Genomic DNA, 21,327 nt, shown 5'->3' with positions numbered 1-21,327 from the left:
ACTGACAATCATGGTGGGATCCACCACAAACAGCTGAGTAGCTGTTTTAGGGATGTGTTCTCCTTCCTGTATATAAGCAGAAGCTTTGGGAATGGTCTCTAGCTTATGGCATGCTTGAACCCTGCATGTAGCTGTGTCATTGTTCAGCAGCCTGGCATGCTCTGCCAACCTTGGGACTTTCAATGGACTTCAATTAATGGCCTGTCATGTGGTTTGGTAACATCGGGACTGTGCCATTTTATTTGTCAACTTTGGGCTTGTTAGCCTTAGCAGCCAATAGTTGCCTGAGTGAAGAGATGTCTCTAGCTTCAATGGGCTGGGAGCAGGAGGCAGAACTGAAGCCCAAGATTGAGGGGCTTTCACACAGCCCCTAGAGCCTGGTACTTTGAACTCAAACTTAAAGCCTCCAAACTGTAAGAGAATAAACTCCTGTTTGTTAAAGCCATCCCATTTGTGGTATATTCCTGTCAGAGTGGCACTAGGTAACCAAAACATGATCTAACTAAGATTTAGCAGAATCACTGTGTTTCTTCCAAGGTTTTTCTTTCTACTTGCCAAGATCAATACATTTCTTTTATCCACAAAGTATTTTACTTTGGTTTTCTATAATAAAGAAATCATATTGTTTTACAAAATCGTAACATATTAATATAGTCTCTCAGAAGAACAACTTAAGCATCAAACATAAGAAAAGGAATAACAAAAGAAAGCCCTGATGAATAGGTAATATTATGTGTCTTCTACAATTTAATATACAAAAAAATGGAGACAATTTTAATGCTGAAATCCTACCTTTTGAGATTTTTTGGTAAAGTGAATGTTAAATCTGCATTTTTAATTGTGGCACTTTTATGGCGGCTTTTCCAACTTCTTTTGATATATCGACTCCAAGAGGACATCTGCATCATAATCAGACAAATCACATCATTTCAAATATTTGCTTCATGAACATTACCAGTTCTGCAGAATATATTAGCTTAGGGCTCTGACAACAGTATAAGTATATAATGTATAATTCATTATATGTAGTGATGGTTCTTGAATGTATACAAATACAGTGGCATCTCAAGTCAGGAAAATGGGCCAGTCTTATTAAAAAGAAATCTAAATATTGAGACATTTTTTAAAGAAACAGTTCTGTTGCTTTCAAATACTATAAATAAATAAAGACTTAAAATGAAAATGAAATTTAAGTCATTTAAGTCTCAACAAAATTAAAAGGGCAGAAACATTTCACCATCTAGCCAAAGTCAAACCTGTGGCCATTCATATTTTAGAAATTATCCAGGTTTCTATGAATCCACTCTGAGTTTTCAAAAGCTAGCTTAACCTTTTTGTACCTTCCTTTGATACTATTAACAGGAGAGGTCTTAGCTTCTCCCTGTTTGTTCAGTACATAATTTTAGCCTCTGCTTTTCTTTGTTGCCCAAGATAAGGCCCTGGGGTGACCCCAACCAAGAAAAAGCCATGATCTCTAGCCTCAACCCTGCCTTAAGACGACACAACTGGATCAGATGACATAATCTGTGTGAGCCTAGGCTGTCAGTGTAAGAGATTCCTCCTAACATTACTATGCTCATTTATGAGCATCCTTAAAAATCTGTGGTTCACGTACCACAGCTATCTAGTTATGGACCACAAGGCTTACAAGTTTTAAAACTTCAGATGAAACAATATTCAAAACAGAGGTATGTTAGAGTACAAAACATAACCATCTTTTACTAGCCCAGAATTAACTCTTAGACTAGAATTTAATGGTAAATTGAAAAAATGTGCTATATTTTGCACTTTGATTTGGGAGAGGAAAAAGGTTTTATAAAAAATAGCTATTTTTTTCTTGGCCATTTCTCAGCTGCTTGTAGAGAAGCATAATCACAACCTAGTTTCACACCAGAATGTTTTTTGCACATTTTCCTTAAGTTTCCCAGCATAGTAGCTGGTCCTGAGATCCTGACGCTGGAAAAGTCCATTGGACATGGTTTCCATTCTAGTCCCAAATGATGGAATTCATTACCCATATCCACAGCCTATTTCTAACATATTATATGTCAAAACTTCTGTAATTTGATACTGTAGTAAAAGTATTTCTCATAAGATAAATCTTATTCTTGACACAAAGGAAATGATTTTCATGAAATTAATGTGACTTTTCTTCAAGTACTACCAGAATGTCAATGAAGTCCTCGTATGTAAAAGCAGATTACAGGCTTTGACTTGTATGATGCAACTTGCATAAAGATTATGAATAGTATCACGTACTTTGGTTCATAGCGGACGCCTTCCGTGTTGTGTAAAATGCCCAAGCCAGCACGTAATCTTTCAATGCCATTCCTAAATAAAAGTTATTAAAATAAAATAAATAGCTCCAAGATTTAAAGGAAGGCAATTTAGTATGATGAAATGGCAACAAGTTTTTACATAATTATGAATGAAACACATACATCCCATGGCTTACCATGCAATCATAATGCCATTGTCAGTGCACAGTCTGGGAGGAGGGCACAACAAAGTGCACTGAGTTACATTTGTTACCATTTCCAGAGCTTTTCGGATATACAGGTTACTTGCAACACCTCCAGATGCAACCTTAAGGAATTTAGAAGGCTAAAATTAACAACTATCACATATGGATATGAATCAAGCTGTTAGCTAAACCTAGGGAAAATATCAACATGATACAATAAGAAAATATCACATTTTGATAAGTAGGAAATGAGGCAAGTGATATAAATTTGGAGAAGAAAATAATTAACAATTTCAGTATCAACATACAATCACTATTAACATTTTTGTACATTTTCTTCTAATCTTTTTCTAAATACTAGGCCAATAATTTAGACTTTATATTTTTTACTTATAAGCATTTTTTAATACATAATATTTAAAAATTTGTGTTTAATATTCATGTAATTTTTCACTTTGTGAATCTACCATCATTTAAACATTTTCCCATTTTAATTTATAATTTTCTAAAGATAAAGTTTACGATACAGTTAGTCATACAGAAAGTTTATCAAGGCACATTTAAAAGGATTTCATCAAAGGAACATGAATAAACTTGTGTTTAAAAACAGTGATAGTAGTTACTACATTTGGTTTCTTTACTGCAAACCCTCTTGTAAATTCAATGAGAAGACAGGGCCTTGGGCTTTTTTTTTTGCCCAACAGGCTGTACAGATATGCCAATGAGCTATCATACCTACAGAAGAAATGGCCATTAGTGAGTCTTCTCTATTCTGCATAATTTCACACTGTCAGGGCTAGCACATGGCATAAAGCTCTGCTCATCCTATGCAGAGTGTCAATTAAACTCTAGGAAGAGAAGTAATATACTACAAAATTTTTATTACTACTACAAAATGAGATGACAAACTCTCACCAGTACTGCATTAGTCTGAGATAACAAGCCTTTCCGCTGGCAAAACAGGATAGCACGATGTGTTCTTTTCGCAATGTGGCATGCTGTTGTGTGCTGTACCGCAGCAGCAATGTCTGCAGCTGAAGACAGGATTTGTCCCATCTCAATGCCTACAAAAATAAGCAGGTATTTTTAGGCACGATCCAGGATGATTTATCGGTCCAATTTTGCTAATTAGAAACATACCTTCCTCTTTTTCCTTTTGCATTATTATTTTGTCAACAATGTTTTGAAGTCCAGTAAAAGAAAAATCACAATTTTTAGCACGATCCATGGGGGGTTTGAGATCAAAACACAATTTATTTCCTTGTTTAGCCAAATGTTCTATAGCCTTCCCACCACTCATTGTGGAGCACTCTGGATGTTTTATTAAAGAAAGTCTTCTTGCTACCTATAAAACAAAAACATACATTTTTCTAATGAATCACAAAATTGTACATTTTGAAACCAAAAGATGCAAAGGAAATGAAATATTACTAAAAAACCTGGATGAACAAAACATGCTAGACTTTTACAATACAGTAATTATAATTACATGCTATCCTTTTACTGGTGGTCAGTAAAGACAGACAACCCTATTCCTCCTGACAACTGAACAACAGCATCCCACTGCACTGCCTACCTAATCTACTTTTGACCTTCTGTTAGGGTTGGAAAACAGGTTTAATTTGACAATGATTACTTAAAGATGTTTAAAAATGTGTACCTGTTCTATATTTTCTTCCAATAATTTCCACTGTTAGCAGCAGTTTTTTTTTTTTTTGGTATATGGCAATAGGCTTTGTATTATTCTAAAATAAAGAAAAAAGGAATCTTCTTGCATGTGATAACAGGAATTATGTGATTTAATCACAGAACTTTGGGCATCTTATGTTAACCTTTATATATATCCTCTTATTTTACATTTGTGCTTTACAGTTTACAAAGCCCTTTCACACATATTATGACTAATCACATACCTACAATTGCAAACTATTTGAGCCTTTTTGTATATTGATGTAAACTTTCTAACATTAGGAATGGGTAAGAAAATCTTTTTACAAAATTATGACTTTTTATTTTTTTCTTACTGAGCATAAATTTTTCAGTTTAATATTATTTAGAAATACATAGATGAATAGTAGTACATCCATCACTATTTAATTGAAATACACACACCATAACAGAAAAGAGTGGAGAAATTAATTTAAATATACATTACCTTGTCAAGCATGTCACCTGGTGCAATATCCAAAGACTTTCCAAGTAGCAAAAAATCTGAAACTCCTTGAACTAATGCCAAAAGACAGTGACCTCCAGAGATCAAAAGAACTAAAAAAGGAAATTCTACATTATTGGTTAACCGAATGGTAAGGGCATGAGCCTCCATATGATGGATTGGAATGAAGGGCTTTTTTAACTGGTCTGCCAACTGTAAGCTAAATGATAAGCCTACTCCCAAGCTTAAAGCAAGCCCTGGTTTTATGGTGGTTGCAATTGCCGAGAGTTCACTTGGAGGGACCTGACTGGCACAAAGAGCTTCTTGCACTATTCGTTGAATATTTTCTCTGTGAAGCTGTTGGGCTACTGGAGGAATAATCCCACCTGTTCTGAAAGAAACAAAAAGAAAAATTTTAAGATTGTAAAAATAGAAGAAGAAAAATTATATTACAGCTAAAGGCATACTTTCAAATGAATCATTATATATCAAAGATATATTTCAAGTATTTTCAAATAAACACATGCTTTATAATGCTACTACAATAAAAACTCAGTATATAGTGAATGAGAGCATAATGTCTCCCCAGTGTCTTCCTTCTCAGGCTTTTCTAACTTGTGTACAACAAATTCCCATGGATCTGTTTGTTGACCAATGAAAGCACCAAAATAATATTGCAAAGTATTTTAGGAAAAATGTCTTGAAAAAGGGCAAGACAGGGTAAAATATCTTAAGAAAATTAATCTCTCTGCAGACAGGAGATTTTTAAGGAGGTTACTGCAAAAGCATTTGTGTACAGTGATGACATCTTAAACTGGGGGGTAGTAGGGAACAAAGAAGGACGGAGAGCTTAGGAAGCTGAAATAACTAACTGGATGTAAGGGGAGAGACCATAGTGTCAAACGTGATTCAGATCAAACAGATTCAGCTGAAATGACTGGCAGAAAAGCAACACTAACAGAGTGAATCATGAAGACAGTTTAGTGGCAAAGTTCCGTTTTAAACATACACTCGAAGTCAAAGCAGGACAGCAGACAGTTTATAACTCTGAAACAAAGTCTGGGAATCCATGTTCACAGTAGGTAATATGGGTTTTTGTCCACGGTGGACAAACAGTGAGTGACCACTCCAAATGTCAAGAGTAAAGAATTTAGAGGCAAATTTGTTAGCACAGCATGTGACTGATTTATAATCTGAGAAGCAGAGCAATAGAAGGTCTTCAAAATGCAAACCATTCTGAAGAATCATCTTCACAGATTTGATGTAAAATACACTAGTTGTATACACAGAAATGATAATCTCCAGTGGAAATATTCAATGTACATTTATTTAATTGTTAAAATATATACTGTGTCAAGGAATAAGAAAGATATTGCTGAGGCACACACACACAAAAAGATCTTGATTTCAATAAATCCATATTAAAATACCATTTCCTTAATTCTTTAAAGCTACTTTTTCTTTTATATTCCCTATTATTAATGTCATCAACAACCTCCTAATCACTTGGGTTTCAAGGTTCCTCTTTACTTCCTTTCTTTCCCTCACATTTAAATTGATTACCATATCCACTGCCACCACCAAATTCAAAATCCCTCACTACCTCAGTCTACTGAACAGCCTTCTAGCTGTACTTCCCTAGCTACAGTCTCTGCTCCTTGGAGTCCACCCTTTATACTGTGTTGCCAGAGAATGCTCTAAAGCACAGAGCTGACCTTGTTACTTCTCCTACTTAAAAATGTTACTTTCTTGATATTTAGGAGACTTTAAGCCCAACTTCTCTCTATCCTGCTTATTCCTTTTCCCTTGTGCCTACCTCCTTTCCTCTCTGTGCTTCTTCTTTATCTTTTTTCTTCCAAGGATTATGCCATCACAAGAGACAAAAGAGATGACTACAATCAAAGCTTTATTCTTAAAGCATATAGTCTTGTCTTACTATGATCTGTAAACAGTATGAAGGGTGGATGATGAGAGAGCAACACTAATGAAAAGGCAGGGGAGCCATTTAGCCTCAAAGCTGTAGCAAGAATACAGGGCAAGAGGCAATAAAGGCTTATTGATGGGGAGGAAGAAGAGAGTTTTAAGAAATATTTGCAAGGTAAGTTGACTATGACTGGATGACTAATTTGGATATGGAGCACTGAGGGAGAAATCGAGGATGTCCTTCAGGCTTCTGAGTTGGAAGAAGGGATGCTCTCCACAGCAATCGTTTATTATTGCACTTTTCACACATTTTGCAATGATTTGTTTACTTGTCCTCATCACTTATTTATAGCAGTAATAGAGCTAGTGTTTTTGAGCCCCTGCCATTTGTCAAGCATTGTGTTAATGTTTTAAAAAGGATTCACATTCAATCATCACAACAATACTATGAGTTAGTTGCAATATCCCCTTTTACAGATGAGAAAACTGAGCCACAAAAAATTGTTCAAGGTCTCAAACTAGTAAGTGGCAACTGGAACTTCCGGTAAGATGCAGGAATAGGCAGACAAGCTCTTCAACAAAGAAAAGAGAAACCAACTGACAGAGATACAGGGGATAATCCTGGAGCCCTGATCTTTGAAGGGAGGTATACAGAAGTGGACTAGGCACCAACTAGTGGAAAAACCTGAACAAAAACAGGACCTAAGCTCCATGTGCCAACGACGGCAGGGACATACAGGAGACAGACAGGTGGAAAGGAGACAGGCGATGAGTGTATAAGTGCTGCCAACTAATGAATAGAGGAGCACAGCACAGTACCCTAGTTATGCAGACAACATACAAAAGAAACAAAGAAAAAGAAAATCATGGGCAAGTCACTCCAACATACAATCATCAATTACATATAAACACAAAAATCTCACAATGTCTTGGAGACAACAGAGCATCACAATGAACACAAAGAAGCAAGATAAAGCAGGAGAAACAAGGGCCCAAGATACAGACCCAAAACTCATCCTTGAAGAATATGCAGCATTGGCACTCCCTGATAAGGAATTGAAAAGAATTATACTTAGGTACCTTTAGTGAATTGAGAGACAGATCAAGGAAAACACTGACAAAATAGAGTAAAGCAGAGAGAAAACCCTAGAACAGCTTCGAAAGACAATACAAGAACAAAATGACAAAATAAATGAAAAATTAGAAATGATACAAAATCTACACACAGAAATCCAGAAGATTAATACTAAATTTTTAGAAGTGGATAACACATTGAACAGGCAAAGGAGTAGAATTGAATCAATGGAAGACAGAATTAGTGAGATTGAAGGCAAATACCTCAATGCTTTTTTGGAAAGGGAACAATCAGATCAAAGATCAAAACAAAATGAAGAAAGCCTAAGGTTCATGTGGGATACCATCAAAAGCAATAACCTACATGTCACTGGAATTTCAGAACAGAAGGAGACAACACCACAGAAAAAAAATGTCAAAGAGTTGTTGGAAGAAAATTTTCCTGGTATGATGAAAGATGAGAATATATCTATTCAAGAAGTCCAATGAACCCCAAACAGGATAGACACCAAAAGAAAATCACCAAGACATGTCATCATCAAACTCACCAAAACCAAACACAAAGAAAGAATCCTGAAAGCAGCATAGGAAAAACGAAAAGTTACCTACATGGGGGAACCAACAAGAACAAGCTTGGATTTCTCAGCAGAAACCATGCAGATGAGAAGACAATGGGATGGTATATATAAAGCCCTGAAAGAGAAAAATTTCCAACTGAGAATTATATACCTGTCAAAACTGTCCCTCAAATATGACAGTGAAATTAGGACATTTCTAGATAAGCAGAAATTAAGGGAATTTGTTAAAACCAGACCAAGCTTATGAGAGATGTTAAAGGGAGCCCTTTGGACAGAGAACCAACAACAGCAAACAACAACTGACCATTAACACACATGATGACATAACCCAGAAACCAACCCAGTTATAGACGTATCCAAAGTAAATAAGCCTACAAGATTGTAACCAGGGAACAAGAGACATCGATTGACAAATGAAGATGACTACAAACCAAAAAGAGGGATAAAACTGTGTAGTTACCGAACTTCTAAATGGTAAGGAAGTCAAGACAACTACAAGATAGAACAAACTGTTCTAAACTTGCATAGAAATTATAAATCACAGAATAACTTCAAAGAAAACTGATAAACCTTCACATCAAAATAAAGAAAGAGGACCAGCACAAATATTTAGTAAATACTAAAACAAAAGCAACAAAGGATGTGATAACATGATTCAATCACAGGACAAATATAGTATTAGTTTATTATTGTAAAAAGTCAAGGAAAGGTTTATATTTGGAAAGGAACTGTATTTGTTGGTTACCAGGGGTGAGAGAGGAGGGGAGGGAACGCTGCAAAAAAAAAAAGCATTGACTCATGTCACTTTAGTTTGTATATTTCATACATAAATTTCAATAAAATGCATTAAAAAAAGACTAGTAAGTGGCAGAAAAAGGATACAAAACTACAATCTTAACCACTTTAAACAATGAGCTGCTCAGAGGCAAAGATTATATATCTTATACATCTTTGTACCACAGAGCATCAAATACTGCCTTGCTGATTGCAAGTATTCAAGTTGAGCGTGCAGATGGTACCATTGAAGCCAGTATTCCCTGAACTGGCCTACTTAAGCTAAACTGAGTATTTGTCTCATAATTTTGCACTTCTTTTTGCTGACAATGCTCACTCAGGCTACAATATCCTTTCTGTCTTCCTTCACTGAAGGCCTAACCATCTTTCAAGGCCACAAAGCATCTTGATAATACAGATGGCTAAGCCAAGCACTAGGCATAGTGTAGTAAATAAGACAGATACAGACCCTGCCACCATGGAGCTTAGCCTTTTGAGGAAAATATTTTTACTTAAGTAAATAAATATGTAATTATAAATTGTTAAAAGAACTATGAAGAAAACAAGTAAAATACAGTGATAAAAAATAAGTAGGCTGGAATACTGAATTTAGATAAAGTCATCAGAGTAGGCCTTTCTGTACAGTTAACATTTACACATTAAAAATCTAATACTGGTGAAAACTGAGGAGGTGAGACATGGTAATAACAGTTGCTTACACACTTGTTTTATACTGAATTTACAGTGCCTTGCACTGTTAACTCTTCTGGTGGGTCTGCATACCACGTCTGAGCAATTAGCTTAAGCTTCCTGAAGGCAAGGACTTCCTAGCATTTCATTGCACCTTACTAACACCTCCACGGTTCCTTCCACATGGCATTCTACCACTTGAGGCCTACTCTGCCTCTTCCCATATATTATTTCTGATATCTCTCATAATCTTAGAAGCAGGTATTATCTTTTCCATTTTACTATGTAAAAACAAAATCAGAAAGGATAAAGAACGTCCTTAAAGTTGCAAGGCCAATACTAGGGCCTGACTCAGGATCCAAATACAGGCCTGTGATTTCAAATTGTCAGGCTTTTGCACTACTCAAATGTTGTAAATTGATGGCTGAAAGTGAAGATGCCTTGAAGCACTGACTGATGAAGATAAAATACTGCACTCTTCAGTATGGATTATACCTCAACATAACTCAAAAAACTCATGGCCATCGAATCAGATCTGACTCATAGCGACCCTTCCTTGGGTTTCTGAGGTGGGATGTATATGGAAGTGGATTGCCCAACCTTCCTTCAGAGGAGTGGCTGGTGGGTTTGAATTGCCAGCCTTCTTGTTAGCAGTCAATTGCCTTAGGTACTATGACACCTGAGCTCCTATACCTCAACATAAGGAAAACAAAAATACTCACAACTGGACCAATAAGCAACATCATGATAAATGGAGAAAAGATTGCAATTGTCAAAGATTTCATTTTACTTGGATGCACAATCAATACCCATGGAAGCAGCAGTCAAGAAATTACACGTCCTATTGCACTGAGCAAATCTGCTGCAAGGGACCTCTTTAAAATGTTAAAGAGTAAAGATATCACTTTGAAGATTAATGTGGGCCTGATCCAAACCCTGGTATTTTCAATAGCCTCACATGCCTGTGAAAACTGGACAATGAATAAGGAGGACCATAGAAGAATCAATGCATTTGAACTGTGGTACTGGGAAACACTGTTAAGTACCATGGACTGCCAGAAGAACAAACCTCCTGGAAGAAATGCAGCAAGAATGTGTCTTAGAAGCAAAAATGGCCAGACTTGATCTCATCTACTTTGGTCATATTGTCAGAAGGGACCAGTTCCTGGAGAAGATTATCATGCTCGGTAAAGTAGAGGGTCAGCAAAAAAGAGGAAGACCTTCAATAAGATGGATTGACACCGTGGCTTCAACGATGGGCACAAGCATAGCAAGGGATGTGAGGATGGTGCAGGACTGGGCAGTGTTTCATTCTGTTTTACGCAAGGTCACCACGAGTTGGAGCCAACTTGATGGCACCTAACAACAACAAGGCATATCTGATCTTCAGTGTATTTTAGAACATTATGAATAACCTACTAATTAAAAAAATTCAAAGATATCACACTTACAAATCTGATTTCCATTTTCTCTTGAAAATTCTAATGATATAATAACGTAGGGGCTACATTCATGCACGGCAACAATCAGCTGGAGTTTAGAAGTAACCTTCTTTAGGCGTTTTCCACTTTATATCCAGACTACTCATGCCTAGCTGGTCTCTGTAAATGAGTTTATAAACTCTATGCTTCAAACAATATGCTATTATTTACATAGGTACTAACACTAGTTACATGTATAAATGTGAACAGTTGTGGCTCATCTTCTGGCACTATATCAGACAGTGTTCCACTGCTATTCATAAGATTTCCACTGGCCAATTCTTCAAAGAACAGATTGCAAGCTCCTTCCATCTATTCGCTTAGTCTGGAAGCTCCGCTGAAACCTGTCAGTCATAGATGTCTCTGCTGGTATCTGAAATACCAGTGACATAGCTTCCAGCACCACAGCAACCTGCAAGCCACCACAATACGACAGACAGACAGATGAGTACTGGTCTTTGGTAGCAGGATTAGCAAAATCTTTTTGGCAATAGGATTAGGGACCTTATTGTAGATAGCCTTAAAAGTCAGGCTTAGAGGTTTGAGGTTGTCCTATAGCAGTTATTGGAATGCTATCTATGAAAGAAATATGTTTTTAAAATTTAACTTTTATATATGACAAGAAATCAAATGACATATTGCATTGGGCAAATCTGCTGCAAGACCTCTTTAAAGTGTTAACAAGCAAAGATGTCACTTTGAAGACTAAGGTGTGCCTGACCCAAGCCAGGGTATTTTCAACCACCTCATACCCATGTGAAAGCTGGACAGTGAATAAGGAAGCCTGAAGAAGAACAGAAGAACTGATCCATTTGAATTATGGGGTTGGCAAATATTGACTATACCACAGACTGCCAGAATAAACAAATCTACCTTAGATGAAGGATAGCCAGAATGCCCCTTAGAAGCAAGGATGGCAAGACTCTGCCTCTTGTACAATGGCCATCCTGTCAGGCAGGACCAGTTCCTAGAGAAGGACACCATGCTTGCTCAAGGAGACAGCCAGTGAAAAGGGCGAAGACCCTCAGCAAGAGGCACTGACACAGTGGCTGCCACAATGGGCTCAAGCACAGCAACAATTGTGCGGACGGCACAGGACGTGGCAGTGTCTCATTCCGTTGTGCATGAAGTTGCCATGAGTCAGAACCCACTCGACAGCATCTCACAACATGACAAGTAACTATTTCATTTTACTTTGCAAAAAAAGTGGAAATACAATAATGTCTAACCAAACCTAACTCACTGCCATTGAGTCAATTCTGACTCACACAGAGTAGAGCTGCCCATAGAATTTCCAAGGCTGTCAATCTTTAAGGAAGCAGACTGCCACATCTTTTTTCTGTAGGCAGCTTGGAAGGTTCAAACTGCCATCCTTTCAGTTAGTAGCCAAGCATTTAACTACTACCACGACCCCAACAGGGCTCCAAGGTAATGTCTACTTACTTTAAATGAACTTCAGTTTGGGAATGTATTGCTTCTCCTAACACATGTCCATTGTCATCCACCACAGCAGCTGCTGTATCATCACAACTGGTTTCAATTCCCAATACTACTTTATGAAGAAACAGTTTTCTGGGATGAAAAGTAAAACTCCTTAAAAATTCATAAATTTTCCTTTTTGATGATTTAGGAAACACTCCTGCTGTCTTATTCAATAATATCATATTTATTTTTATAGATAATTCCTGGAAAAGAATCATAGAAACAATTTACTATCTGGAAGTGACATTAGGTACAAACAACTATCTGTTTACTAGCCACCTATTCAGTTTAGCAAAATTCTAAAAACTTAGTTTATTTTTCAATCTGTAGTTTATATAGTTTTATATTATAGGAAAGTTTATAAAATTAGTAATTTTTTTTGAAAGTAGCATGTCTGTGAATATAAGTAATATGAATGACTAGAATGCTCTTTAAGAAGGCAAAGAGGGAAGTAGCATGTAATATTTCTTTTTTAGTGTTTATTACTATTACTTTCATGCTGTTCTTATCAAACTATTCATTACACTTTTATATAAAAGTTACTATTACAGTGTGACCACTGTATGTATTGTCCTCTAGAAAGTGTTATTTTTTTGATAGCTAAAATTAAGGCTAAATGTAGTTTTTGATAAATCAAACAACAGAGTCAAAACAAAACAGATAGAAATAAATGCATCTCCTTTTCTGGAAACATCTTTCAAAATAAAATTTAATCATCTGGTTCAAAAACAACAGTGTTCAGATGAAACACAAAACAATATGTAGTGTAGTTTAGGAACAAGCATTCTCATAAAACAAGTCTTAAGTCGTCTAAAAGGACTGCAACTTAATGTTTATTTTATACACTAATTACAATCTTCCCAATGAAACCTCAATTACTATAGAGGTTTATCATAACAAGGATTTTTCCAAATAGTATTTTCCTAGGTACTGTAATTAAAAGCAACCCATCACTAAAGTGCCCTAGTGTTTGCAGATTGCTAAGTAACTAATTTCATGCCCCCAAAATCACCCATCCTAGAACTTTCCTGGATGGTTAAGTTAGGTCCTTTGGCTGTAACACTAATGAAAAATTTACGAGGTTCAAAGAAGAGCGAAGAATATGGACCAGTCCGCTGGGACAGAGGGCACGCTTGGATTAGAGACGCGCGAGCAAGTTACTGGCAGAGGCAGCTGAGAGCAGTGCAGCGCAGACACACTGCAAAAAAATAATTAGACTGCATCACCAAACCTCAGCAGGACTACACGCTAGCCTGGTTGAAGTGGTTTCTGCTAAGCATTTCGGGCCAAAAAGCCTCCTGAGTAAATTCAAAGGACTTTGGCAGCTATGGTCTCTGCCCCCTCTAAGAAGACGAGGCACTCAGACGCGAACTGCTTTTCTAGGCGTGCGAAAGCATCGGTAAAGAGAGGGTGAGCAATTCCACCCACCTTCCTAGTAAGCCGCAGAAACTGCTGTTCGTCTTTCCCTAGTAAACAGAGCCCATCGCCCTTTCTTACTGCCAGACAAAGCCCGGGACGCTCGGGAAGTGACGTCATCTACGTAGTGCGAGCGTTCGGACTGCCGGGGGAAGGCCCATACTGCCCTAGAAAGTGGAACGCTACCTCAGAGTGACTGAAAATGAAAGGGTTTCCTTTGTCACAGACTCTGTGCATGTGTTGGTGCGTTTCTCTCAGATTCCTACTTAACGAGACTTCTACAGGGCCACACAGCTAATAAGCGGTCAGCGGAGGGCGAACACTGGTTTGTCTGAATTAAGTTCTAAACACTTCGCTACATTTTTCCCCACCCCCCCTTTGGCTGCATTTCGAGTGCCACTGTGAGAAGAGGGTGCAGTAAATTACTCGTCTTACCATTTTGGGGGGTTTAATCACCAAAAAAGAAGTTGTGACCTGTGATACCTAGTATTTTTCGTAGAAATAGTATGGAAACTAGGAACTCCTCCAAGGGCTTGTACAGTGTTTGCAGAGAACGGAAGAGCTTTCTTTCATATAATCTAAACCGTTACTACCTCTTCACTGGGAATATAGTCTGGGGCTGACTTATTTTTGCAATGAACAGAAAAGAGGGGGGAGGGCAAAAATTCACTTAACCTAAAAAAAAAATTATATATATGTATGTGTGTGTATATGTATATGTATATGTGTGTGTGTGTATATATATATATATATATATATATACACATATATATACATATACACACACACATATATGTTGTTGTTATGTGCTGTGAGATAGCGACCCCTCTTTGGGTTTCTGAGGCAGTATCACTGGGGAAGTAGATTGCCCCATCTTCCTTCTGAGGAGTGGGTTTGAACCACCAGCCTTCTGGTTAACAGTCAAGTGCCTTAGGCACTACGCTAGCAGAATATATATATATATATGACATAACACATTACATGGTCCTTGGTTGCTAAGTATATATGCAATTTTCACCAAAGTATGTACTCATGCTCTTGCACGTTCGTCAGCCTATTTTGTTGTTATTGCTGTTTTTTGCTTTTATTATGTGAACTTGTTAATATTCAAATGGATTTGTCCCAAGAATCTTTCTTCACCTATGGTAGCCTGTAAGGTTTTAATAAGCAAAGATTATGTAATGCAAGGATAGACTTGCCTGGCATATTGTGTGACACTTTGGGCACAAAAAAATGAGTAAATAATACTTCTGGAAGTCAGAGTTATAGCATAATGGTAGATACACATACTCAAATTCATAATGACCAGAAACGTTTTTGTTGAAATCTAGTTTTTTAGAAAATTTTGTTATAATAATAAATGGACAACAAACGTCTTGGATTCAGTACAACCAGAATGCTCCTTAGAAGCAAGAATGGCAAGACTTCACTTCTTGGACTTTGGTCATGCTGTTAGAACCAACCAGTCCTTGGAGGATATCATGCTTGGCAAAGGGTCAGCAAAAAAAGAGAAAGACCGTCAACTAGATGGATTGACCCAGTGGCAGCAACAATGGGCTCAAACATCACAGTGATTGTGAGGAGGGCCCAAGAGCAGGCAGTGTTTCATTCTGTAGTACATAACATCACCATGAATCAGAAGCAACTTGAGGGCACCCAACAATGTACCCAGGCACCATTGTACCTATTTCACCCACAATAATCCTCACAATAACACTATGAGGTAAGTACTGTCCTCATTTCATGGACAAGGCCTCTGGATCAGTTTCAGTAACCTGCAAGTCAGCATTTTCTGGCCTGGCCTGCAAAACATACACCAAATCTGACCCGCTCACCAATTCATCCACTACTTACCTAGTTAGTCTTAACTACCATCATTTCCTGCCTGCACTAGTTTCCTATTTTTCCTTCTCCCTAACCCACTAAAGTTTATTCTCAACAGTATCCAGTGACTTTAAAAAAAAAAACCAAAACCTTTAATCACTTGTATTAACTCTCCAATGGCTTTGTCATAGTTAGAATAAAATCCACTCTTTAACTTGGTCTACAAAGGTCTACATGATCTGGCCCCTGTCTATTTCTCTGACCTCACTTGCCACCATCGTCCTCCTCGCTTGTTCTAGTCCCCGTGGTTATCTTATTCTTCCTCTCAAACACACCATCCTCATTCCTGCTTCAGTCTTATTATCTGCCATTACTTCTACTGAGAATGCACTTTCCCCAGATTGCTACACTCTTTGCTCCTTTATGCCAGTAAGGTCTATGCTCAAATATCACCTTCTCAGTTAGGATCTCTAGGCAAGACCCTTCTGAAAGTTTCTCTTTTATCTGCTTATTTTTTATTCCCTATGGCATTTATCGGGAGCTCTGGTGGCACAGTGCCCAAGGCATTTGACTGCTAACCAGAAGGCTGGCAGTTCAAACCCACCAGCCACTCCTTGGAGGGAAGATGGGGCAATCTACTTCCGTAGTGATACTGCCTTGGAAACCCAGGGAGAGGTGGTTATGAGTCGGATCCGACTTGACAGCAGTGAGAAGTAGTGGAGCATGGCATTTATCACATCATGAAGCATGTATTTTATTCATTTATTAATCTGTTCTCAAACTAGAATTTAAGAATATAAGGGGAGGGACTTGGTCTGTCCTGTTTACACACTATCTACACACAATACCCAGTACAAAGTTGTTGTTAGTGACTGCTCAGTCAACTCTGACTCTCTGGGTGGTGCAAATGTTCAAGCACTAGACCGCTAACTGAAAGGCTGGCAGTTCAAAACCACCCAGAGGTGCCTGAGAAATAAGGGTTGGTCATCTGCTTCTGAAAGGTCAGCCCTGAAAACCCTATGGTGCAGTACCACTCTGCACAAGGGGTCACTCTCAAATATCTATTAAAAAAATATTTTTAAAATATTGAGGGGGGAAAGCAGGGAAAGTAGGAGAAGGCAGCCTGAATCAGGCAGATTTCTCTCTCTGGTCTGTACAAAAGATGTAAGCCTTCTGAGATATTTAAGCTTTAAAATGAAGAAAGACAAAGGAATGTTTTTAGTTATCTTAATTGTACAAATTCATTTGCTTAAAAATAGCTTGAAAAAATAAGTGTAATTTTAATGACTGAATTTGGAGAGCTTTTGAAATAATCTGACACCAAGGAAAACATTTTTATTAAAGTATAGATTACCAGTTATTTAAAAATACATAAAGACAAACATACAAAGGTAGAATCATACAACTGATTTCTAAACTCAATATTTTTGAAATACAAAACAGTGATCATTACCCACTGAAAGTCACTTTATTGAAACAAACTGATTGTTGTTTTAGAACTCTATTCCTTTAATTTTGATTATAAATATTACCGAGTTTTTCAGTTTCATCCCATATCAGAACCGTTTTCTTTTTTACACACGTTCACTTCTCAAAGTAATATATAATTATTTCTTCTAATTCAAGTCAACAACTTTAGGAAGTATCCCCACATCACAAGAATTTCAATATGGTTAGGGCTTTGAATCATTTAGGGTTATCTATATTAATATTCACGTTATTAAAAGGCAAAAATATTAATGGGCAAAACATGGAGGTTGAAAGTACGGGGACTAAGAAAAAATGATGTTATCTTTTACTGCAGACCAGCTAAAAAAAGGTTCCCTTATTTACTTTGGTACTAAAGCTAGAGAAGCAGTTTCTGCCAGATCACAGGTTGGCTATATAGCTGTCCATGTTGCATTTTTTCCTAAAGAATGGCGGATTTTAACAAGTTGCTCAACCAATAAGCAGAGAATTTTAAATTACTATATACTGTAACTGCTTGAAATAAATTACCTTCTTAATTGGTTTCCTGTCTATAAAAGCAACAAAACCTAGTTTGTTCCAAAATTAGAAGTCTGACTCAGAAGCTATTTATAAGATACCTGGCTATCTTCTATCACCAATCAGTCATGAAGGTGGACCTTCATGAGCTCAGTAACTTAATAAATGTAAAAATGACTTCATCTATCAATGCAAAATGTTGAGCCAACAAAACTACAAAAATAAACTCATAAAACAAGGTCGAACCTGGCCTGTATAAAACAAGAAGGTAGGAATATGTATGGTAATAAAATAATCTATAATAAACTTTTAAAGAGATGATTATGGTTTACATGTATACCTGCTTAAAATGACCATGACTGAATGATTGGAAATTTTCTTCTCCTAACATAATGCCCATTCATTATAAACTAAGCTAGCCCTAGTTTTTTACAGATCTCTTTTTAACTTGGATTTATCTAATACACCCTTACTGTATAGCCATTTAACTTAGGAGCTAGGCCTGCCCAGCCTTCCTGTAAAGCCTCTCTTCAGCAATATAACAGATGCATTAAAGAAGCATCTTCTAGTGAAAATCTGCACTTCAAAACAGTATACAAAGAACCATTAACTGGTCCTTTAATGCAAATACCTTTTACTTCACATTATCATAGAAACAGTGCAGTATACCAACTACTCCTTCCTTATAGGGAACTGAGTAGCTGTAAAAATTTTTGCTCAGTTTTCAAAACATTTCAGTACTTATTAATTCCAAAGATCCGAACACCATGTAGTTGTGGCATTTTGGGAATTAGCACACTCAGGAGAGAAGCTGTGTTTAGGATGAAGTGAGTTGGATCATACTTCGTATAGAAACTTGCCAGAAAATATCTGTAGAAATAAAAAGTTAAGAATACATGTAACATCCAAAACTGCAATTATTTAGAATCAAAGAAAATCCAAAGATAGAAAAAAGGCCACTGAAACATAAATACCTCAAACAGTGCTTTTAGCTTTTAGCTCGGTTTTAGTGCTTTTGAGCACTAAAACAAGAGGAATAGTTTGGGTCTAAGTTAATTTGGGATTTAAAAGTTTAATGAATAATGTGCACATTTTGCATTTGTGCATTTACGTTATATGCATTCAATAAAGCACATTACTACTTAAACCCTCTGCCGTTGAGTTGTTTTTGACTCACAGCAATCCTACAGGACAAAGCTGAACTGCCCCGTAGGGCTTCCAACACTGTAAATCTTTACAGAAGCACACTGCCGCATCTTTCTCCCAAGGAGCAGCTGGTGGGCTTGAACTGCCAACATTATGATTAGCAGCGAATGTTTTAACCATTATGCTACCATTACTACTTAGGATCTCTTAAAGCAGGAAGCTTTCAAACTAGAGTTCATATGCCCCATGAAATTTCAGGTGCAATTTTGTGTATATATTTTCAAAGGGATGATCTGAATCTAAAGCATCCACCATATTGTCAAAGGGTTTTGTGACCCACCAAAAAAGCTAAGAACCACTTTGAAAAATGGGTTCTAGTGTGTATCAGGGAGCTCTGGTGGCGCAGTGCCTAAGGCATTTGATTGCTAACCAGAAGGCTGGCAGTTCAAACCCACCAGCCGCTCCTCAGAAGGAAGACTGGGCAATCTACTTCTGTAGAGATACTGCCTCAAAAACCCAAGGAATCGACTCAATGGCAGTGAGTTTGAGTGTGAATCAGTACAATTCATTATCTTTAAAAAAAACCAAATACTTAGTTGCTCTTTTGATGTTCTCATTTCCATACTGTAGTTCAATAGGTCCATAACCAGTTTAACTGGAAACTTGAAAGACACTTGTAAAATTCCAGCTGTTTTGCTATAACTGAATGCATGTACATATTTATAGACATCCAACATCAGAGAATTAGTTTTAACAAGTCTTAAAGATTACAAATCACTGAGTCAGATGGTCTGGTCTAGTTTCACCCAAGGGTATATCAGAGTGTAGACACATCATCTGGCTACTAAAAGAGTGTCCTAATATAGGTAAGATGTAAAGAATAAAACATTATACCTTACTTAATCATAACTAGGAAGTTAGTTTCCATATAAGTGTCTTTCTAATTACTTTCAGAGTACGTAAATGAGAAAAGTATTCTAACTACTATCATTTGTTTCCCATAAGGGGAGATAACAAAGAACAGTTATTTCCAAGTATGACTAAAAACATCAAAGCCAGTATTCACTGATTGTTTATTTTCAGAACTATCTAGATAGAAAAATTCTGTAATTTTCCCCTATTTTACAAACTATAGAGTAGCAAATTCTTTGAGAATAAACCATATTCCCGAATCTTCACCTTAAATCCATTTTCCTGCTTTCATATACTTAGATTGCTTTTAATACCTGGTGGGGTAGTGCCTAAGGCACTTGACTGCTAACCAGAAGGCTGGCAGTTCAAATCCACCTGCCACTCCTCAGAAGGAAGGTTGGGCAATCTACTTCTGTAGTGATACCGCCTTGGAAACCCAAGGAGGGGTTGCTATGAGTTGGGTCCAACTCTATAGCAGTGAGTTTGGTTTTGGTTTCGTTCACTGAACAAATTAGGATACTAGTTAGTAATCTCATTTGATTTCTTATCACCACTACTGGCTTAATCTCTAATTTGATAGGTTGGAAATACTAAACCCACCTGGAAAGGCTTCATTTTATAGCCCTGTAACACAAGACCCCTTTATGTCTTTTAATAAAAACTAATTGTATGTGTAGATTATATGAAAATTACCTGACTTTTACAAAAATCTATAGAGGGCTTTGAAAGGATTTAAAACTCAGGTGAGAAACAGTTTGATACCAAGGGATATACTAGATTGAGGCCTGAATTAGAAACCAGGAGTTTAGGCTTTAATCTAGGCTCCTGTCTCCAATTAGCTGTGAGGTCTTAAGCAAGGTCATGCATTTGGGTCTGTTTACCTAAAAACCTGGGATAATACTGCATGTTCCACCTACCTCACAAATGATTATAAGAAAATGTGAAAACCCTCTGAAAAGTATCAATGCCAGATAAATGGTTTTAGTGCTGTTTCTCCAGTTACATAAGCAATGTAATCACAGAATATTTGAAATCATTCCTGTGGGTCAAGAATATACTTTTAGAAGTATGAAGGTTTTACACAGGTACATCTTAGTTGGCTTTTTGTGCTAGCTCTTATTGAATATTTATTACATGCCAGGCTTTATATGTGTTAAATGCATTTCTTTATTATTTTATAAATGAGGAAACTTAGGCTTTCAAGAAAATGGCCAAAAGTCAGTCAGAAAGCAGTACAGCCAAAATCCAAACTTAGGGCTGTCTGAATAACTATTATTCTTCTTACTGCATATATTTTTGTTAGACCACACAGATCATTTTTCTTTTGAAGTTAATTTTACATGGGCCAACCAATTAAAAAAATTTAAAATTTTTTTCTCAAAGTGCTGTAAACACATGGAAAAAGAAGTTTGACTACTTTATGAT

At 36.9% G+C, this 21,327-nt stretch overlaps 2 protein-coding genes across 2 annotated transcripts in view; both read right to left on the bottom strand.

The window, feature by feature from the left end:
- Window positions 1–820: 820 nt before the first annotated feature.
- OSGEPL1 (O-sialoglycoprotein endopeptidase like 1) lies at window positions 821–12,800 on the bottom strand. Its single transcript, XM_007950536.2, has 7 exons — window positions 12,580–12,800; window positions 4,620–5,007; window positions 3,605–3,809; window positions 3,380–3,528; window positions 2,456–2,586; window positions 2,260–2,331; window positions 821–899 (listed from the first exon to the last, which is right to left on the bottom strand). The coding sequence occupies exons 1-7, from the start codon at window positions 12,798–12,800 to the stop codon at window positions 821–823; spliced, it is 1,245 nt and encodes a 414-aa protein (XP_007948727.1).
- A 5,778-nt stretch (window positions 12,801–18,578) lies between these two features.
- ORMDL1 (ORMDL sphingolipid biosynthesis regulator 1) overlaps window positions 18,579–21,327 on the bottom strand; it is a 13,644-nt gene continuing 10,895 nt past the window's right edge. The window contains exon 3 of the mRNA XM_007949511.2: window positions 18,579–18,714. Within this exon, the coding sequence (XP_007947702.1) occupies window positions 18,579–18,714 (136 nt within the window). The remainder of the gene's footprint in view (window positions 18,715–21,327) is intronic.

The sequence above is a fragment of the Orycteropus afer genome, unplaced genomic scaffold (assembly GCF_000298275.1).
Source record: "Orycteropus afer afer isolate SDZICR_OR568_19922 unplaced genomic scaffold, OryAfe1.0 scaffold00001, whole genome shotgun sequence".
In the NCBI taxonomy this organism is placed as follows: domain Eukaryota; kingdom Metazoa; phylum Chordata; class Mammalia; order Tubulidentata; family Orycteropodidae; genus Orycteropus; species Orycteropus afer.
This window is presented reverse-complemented; position numbering and strand designations above follow the sequence as displayed.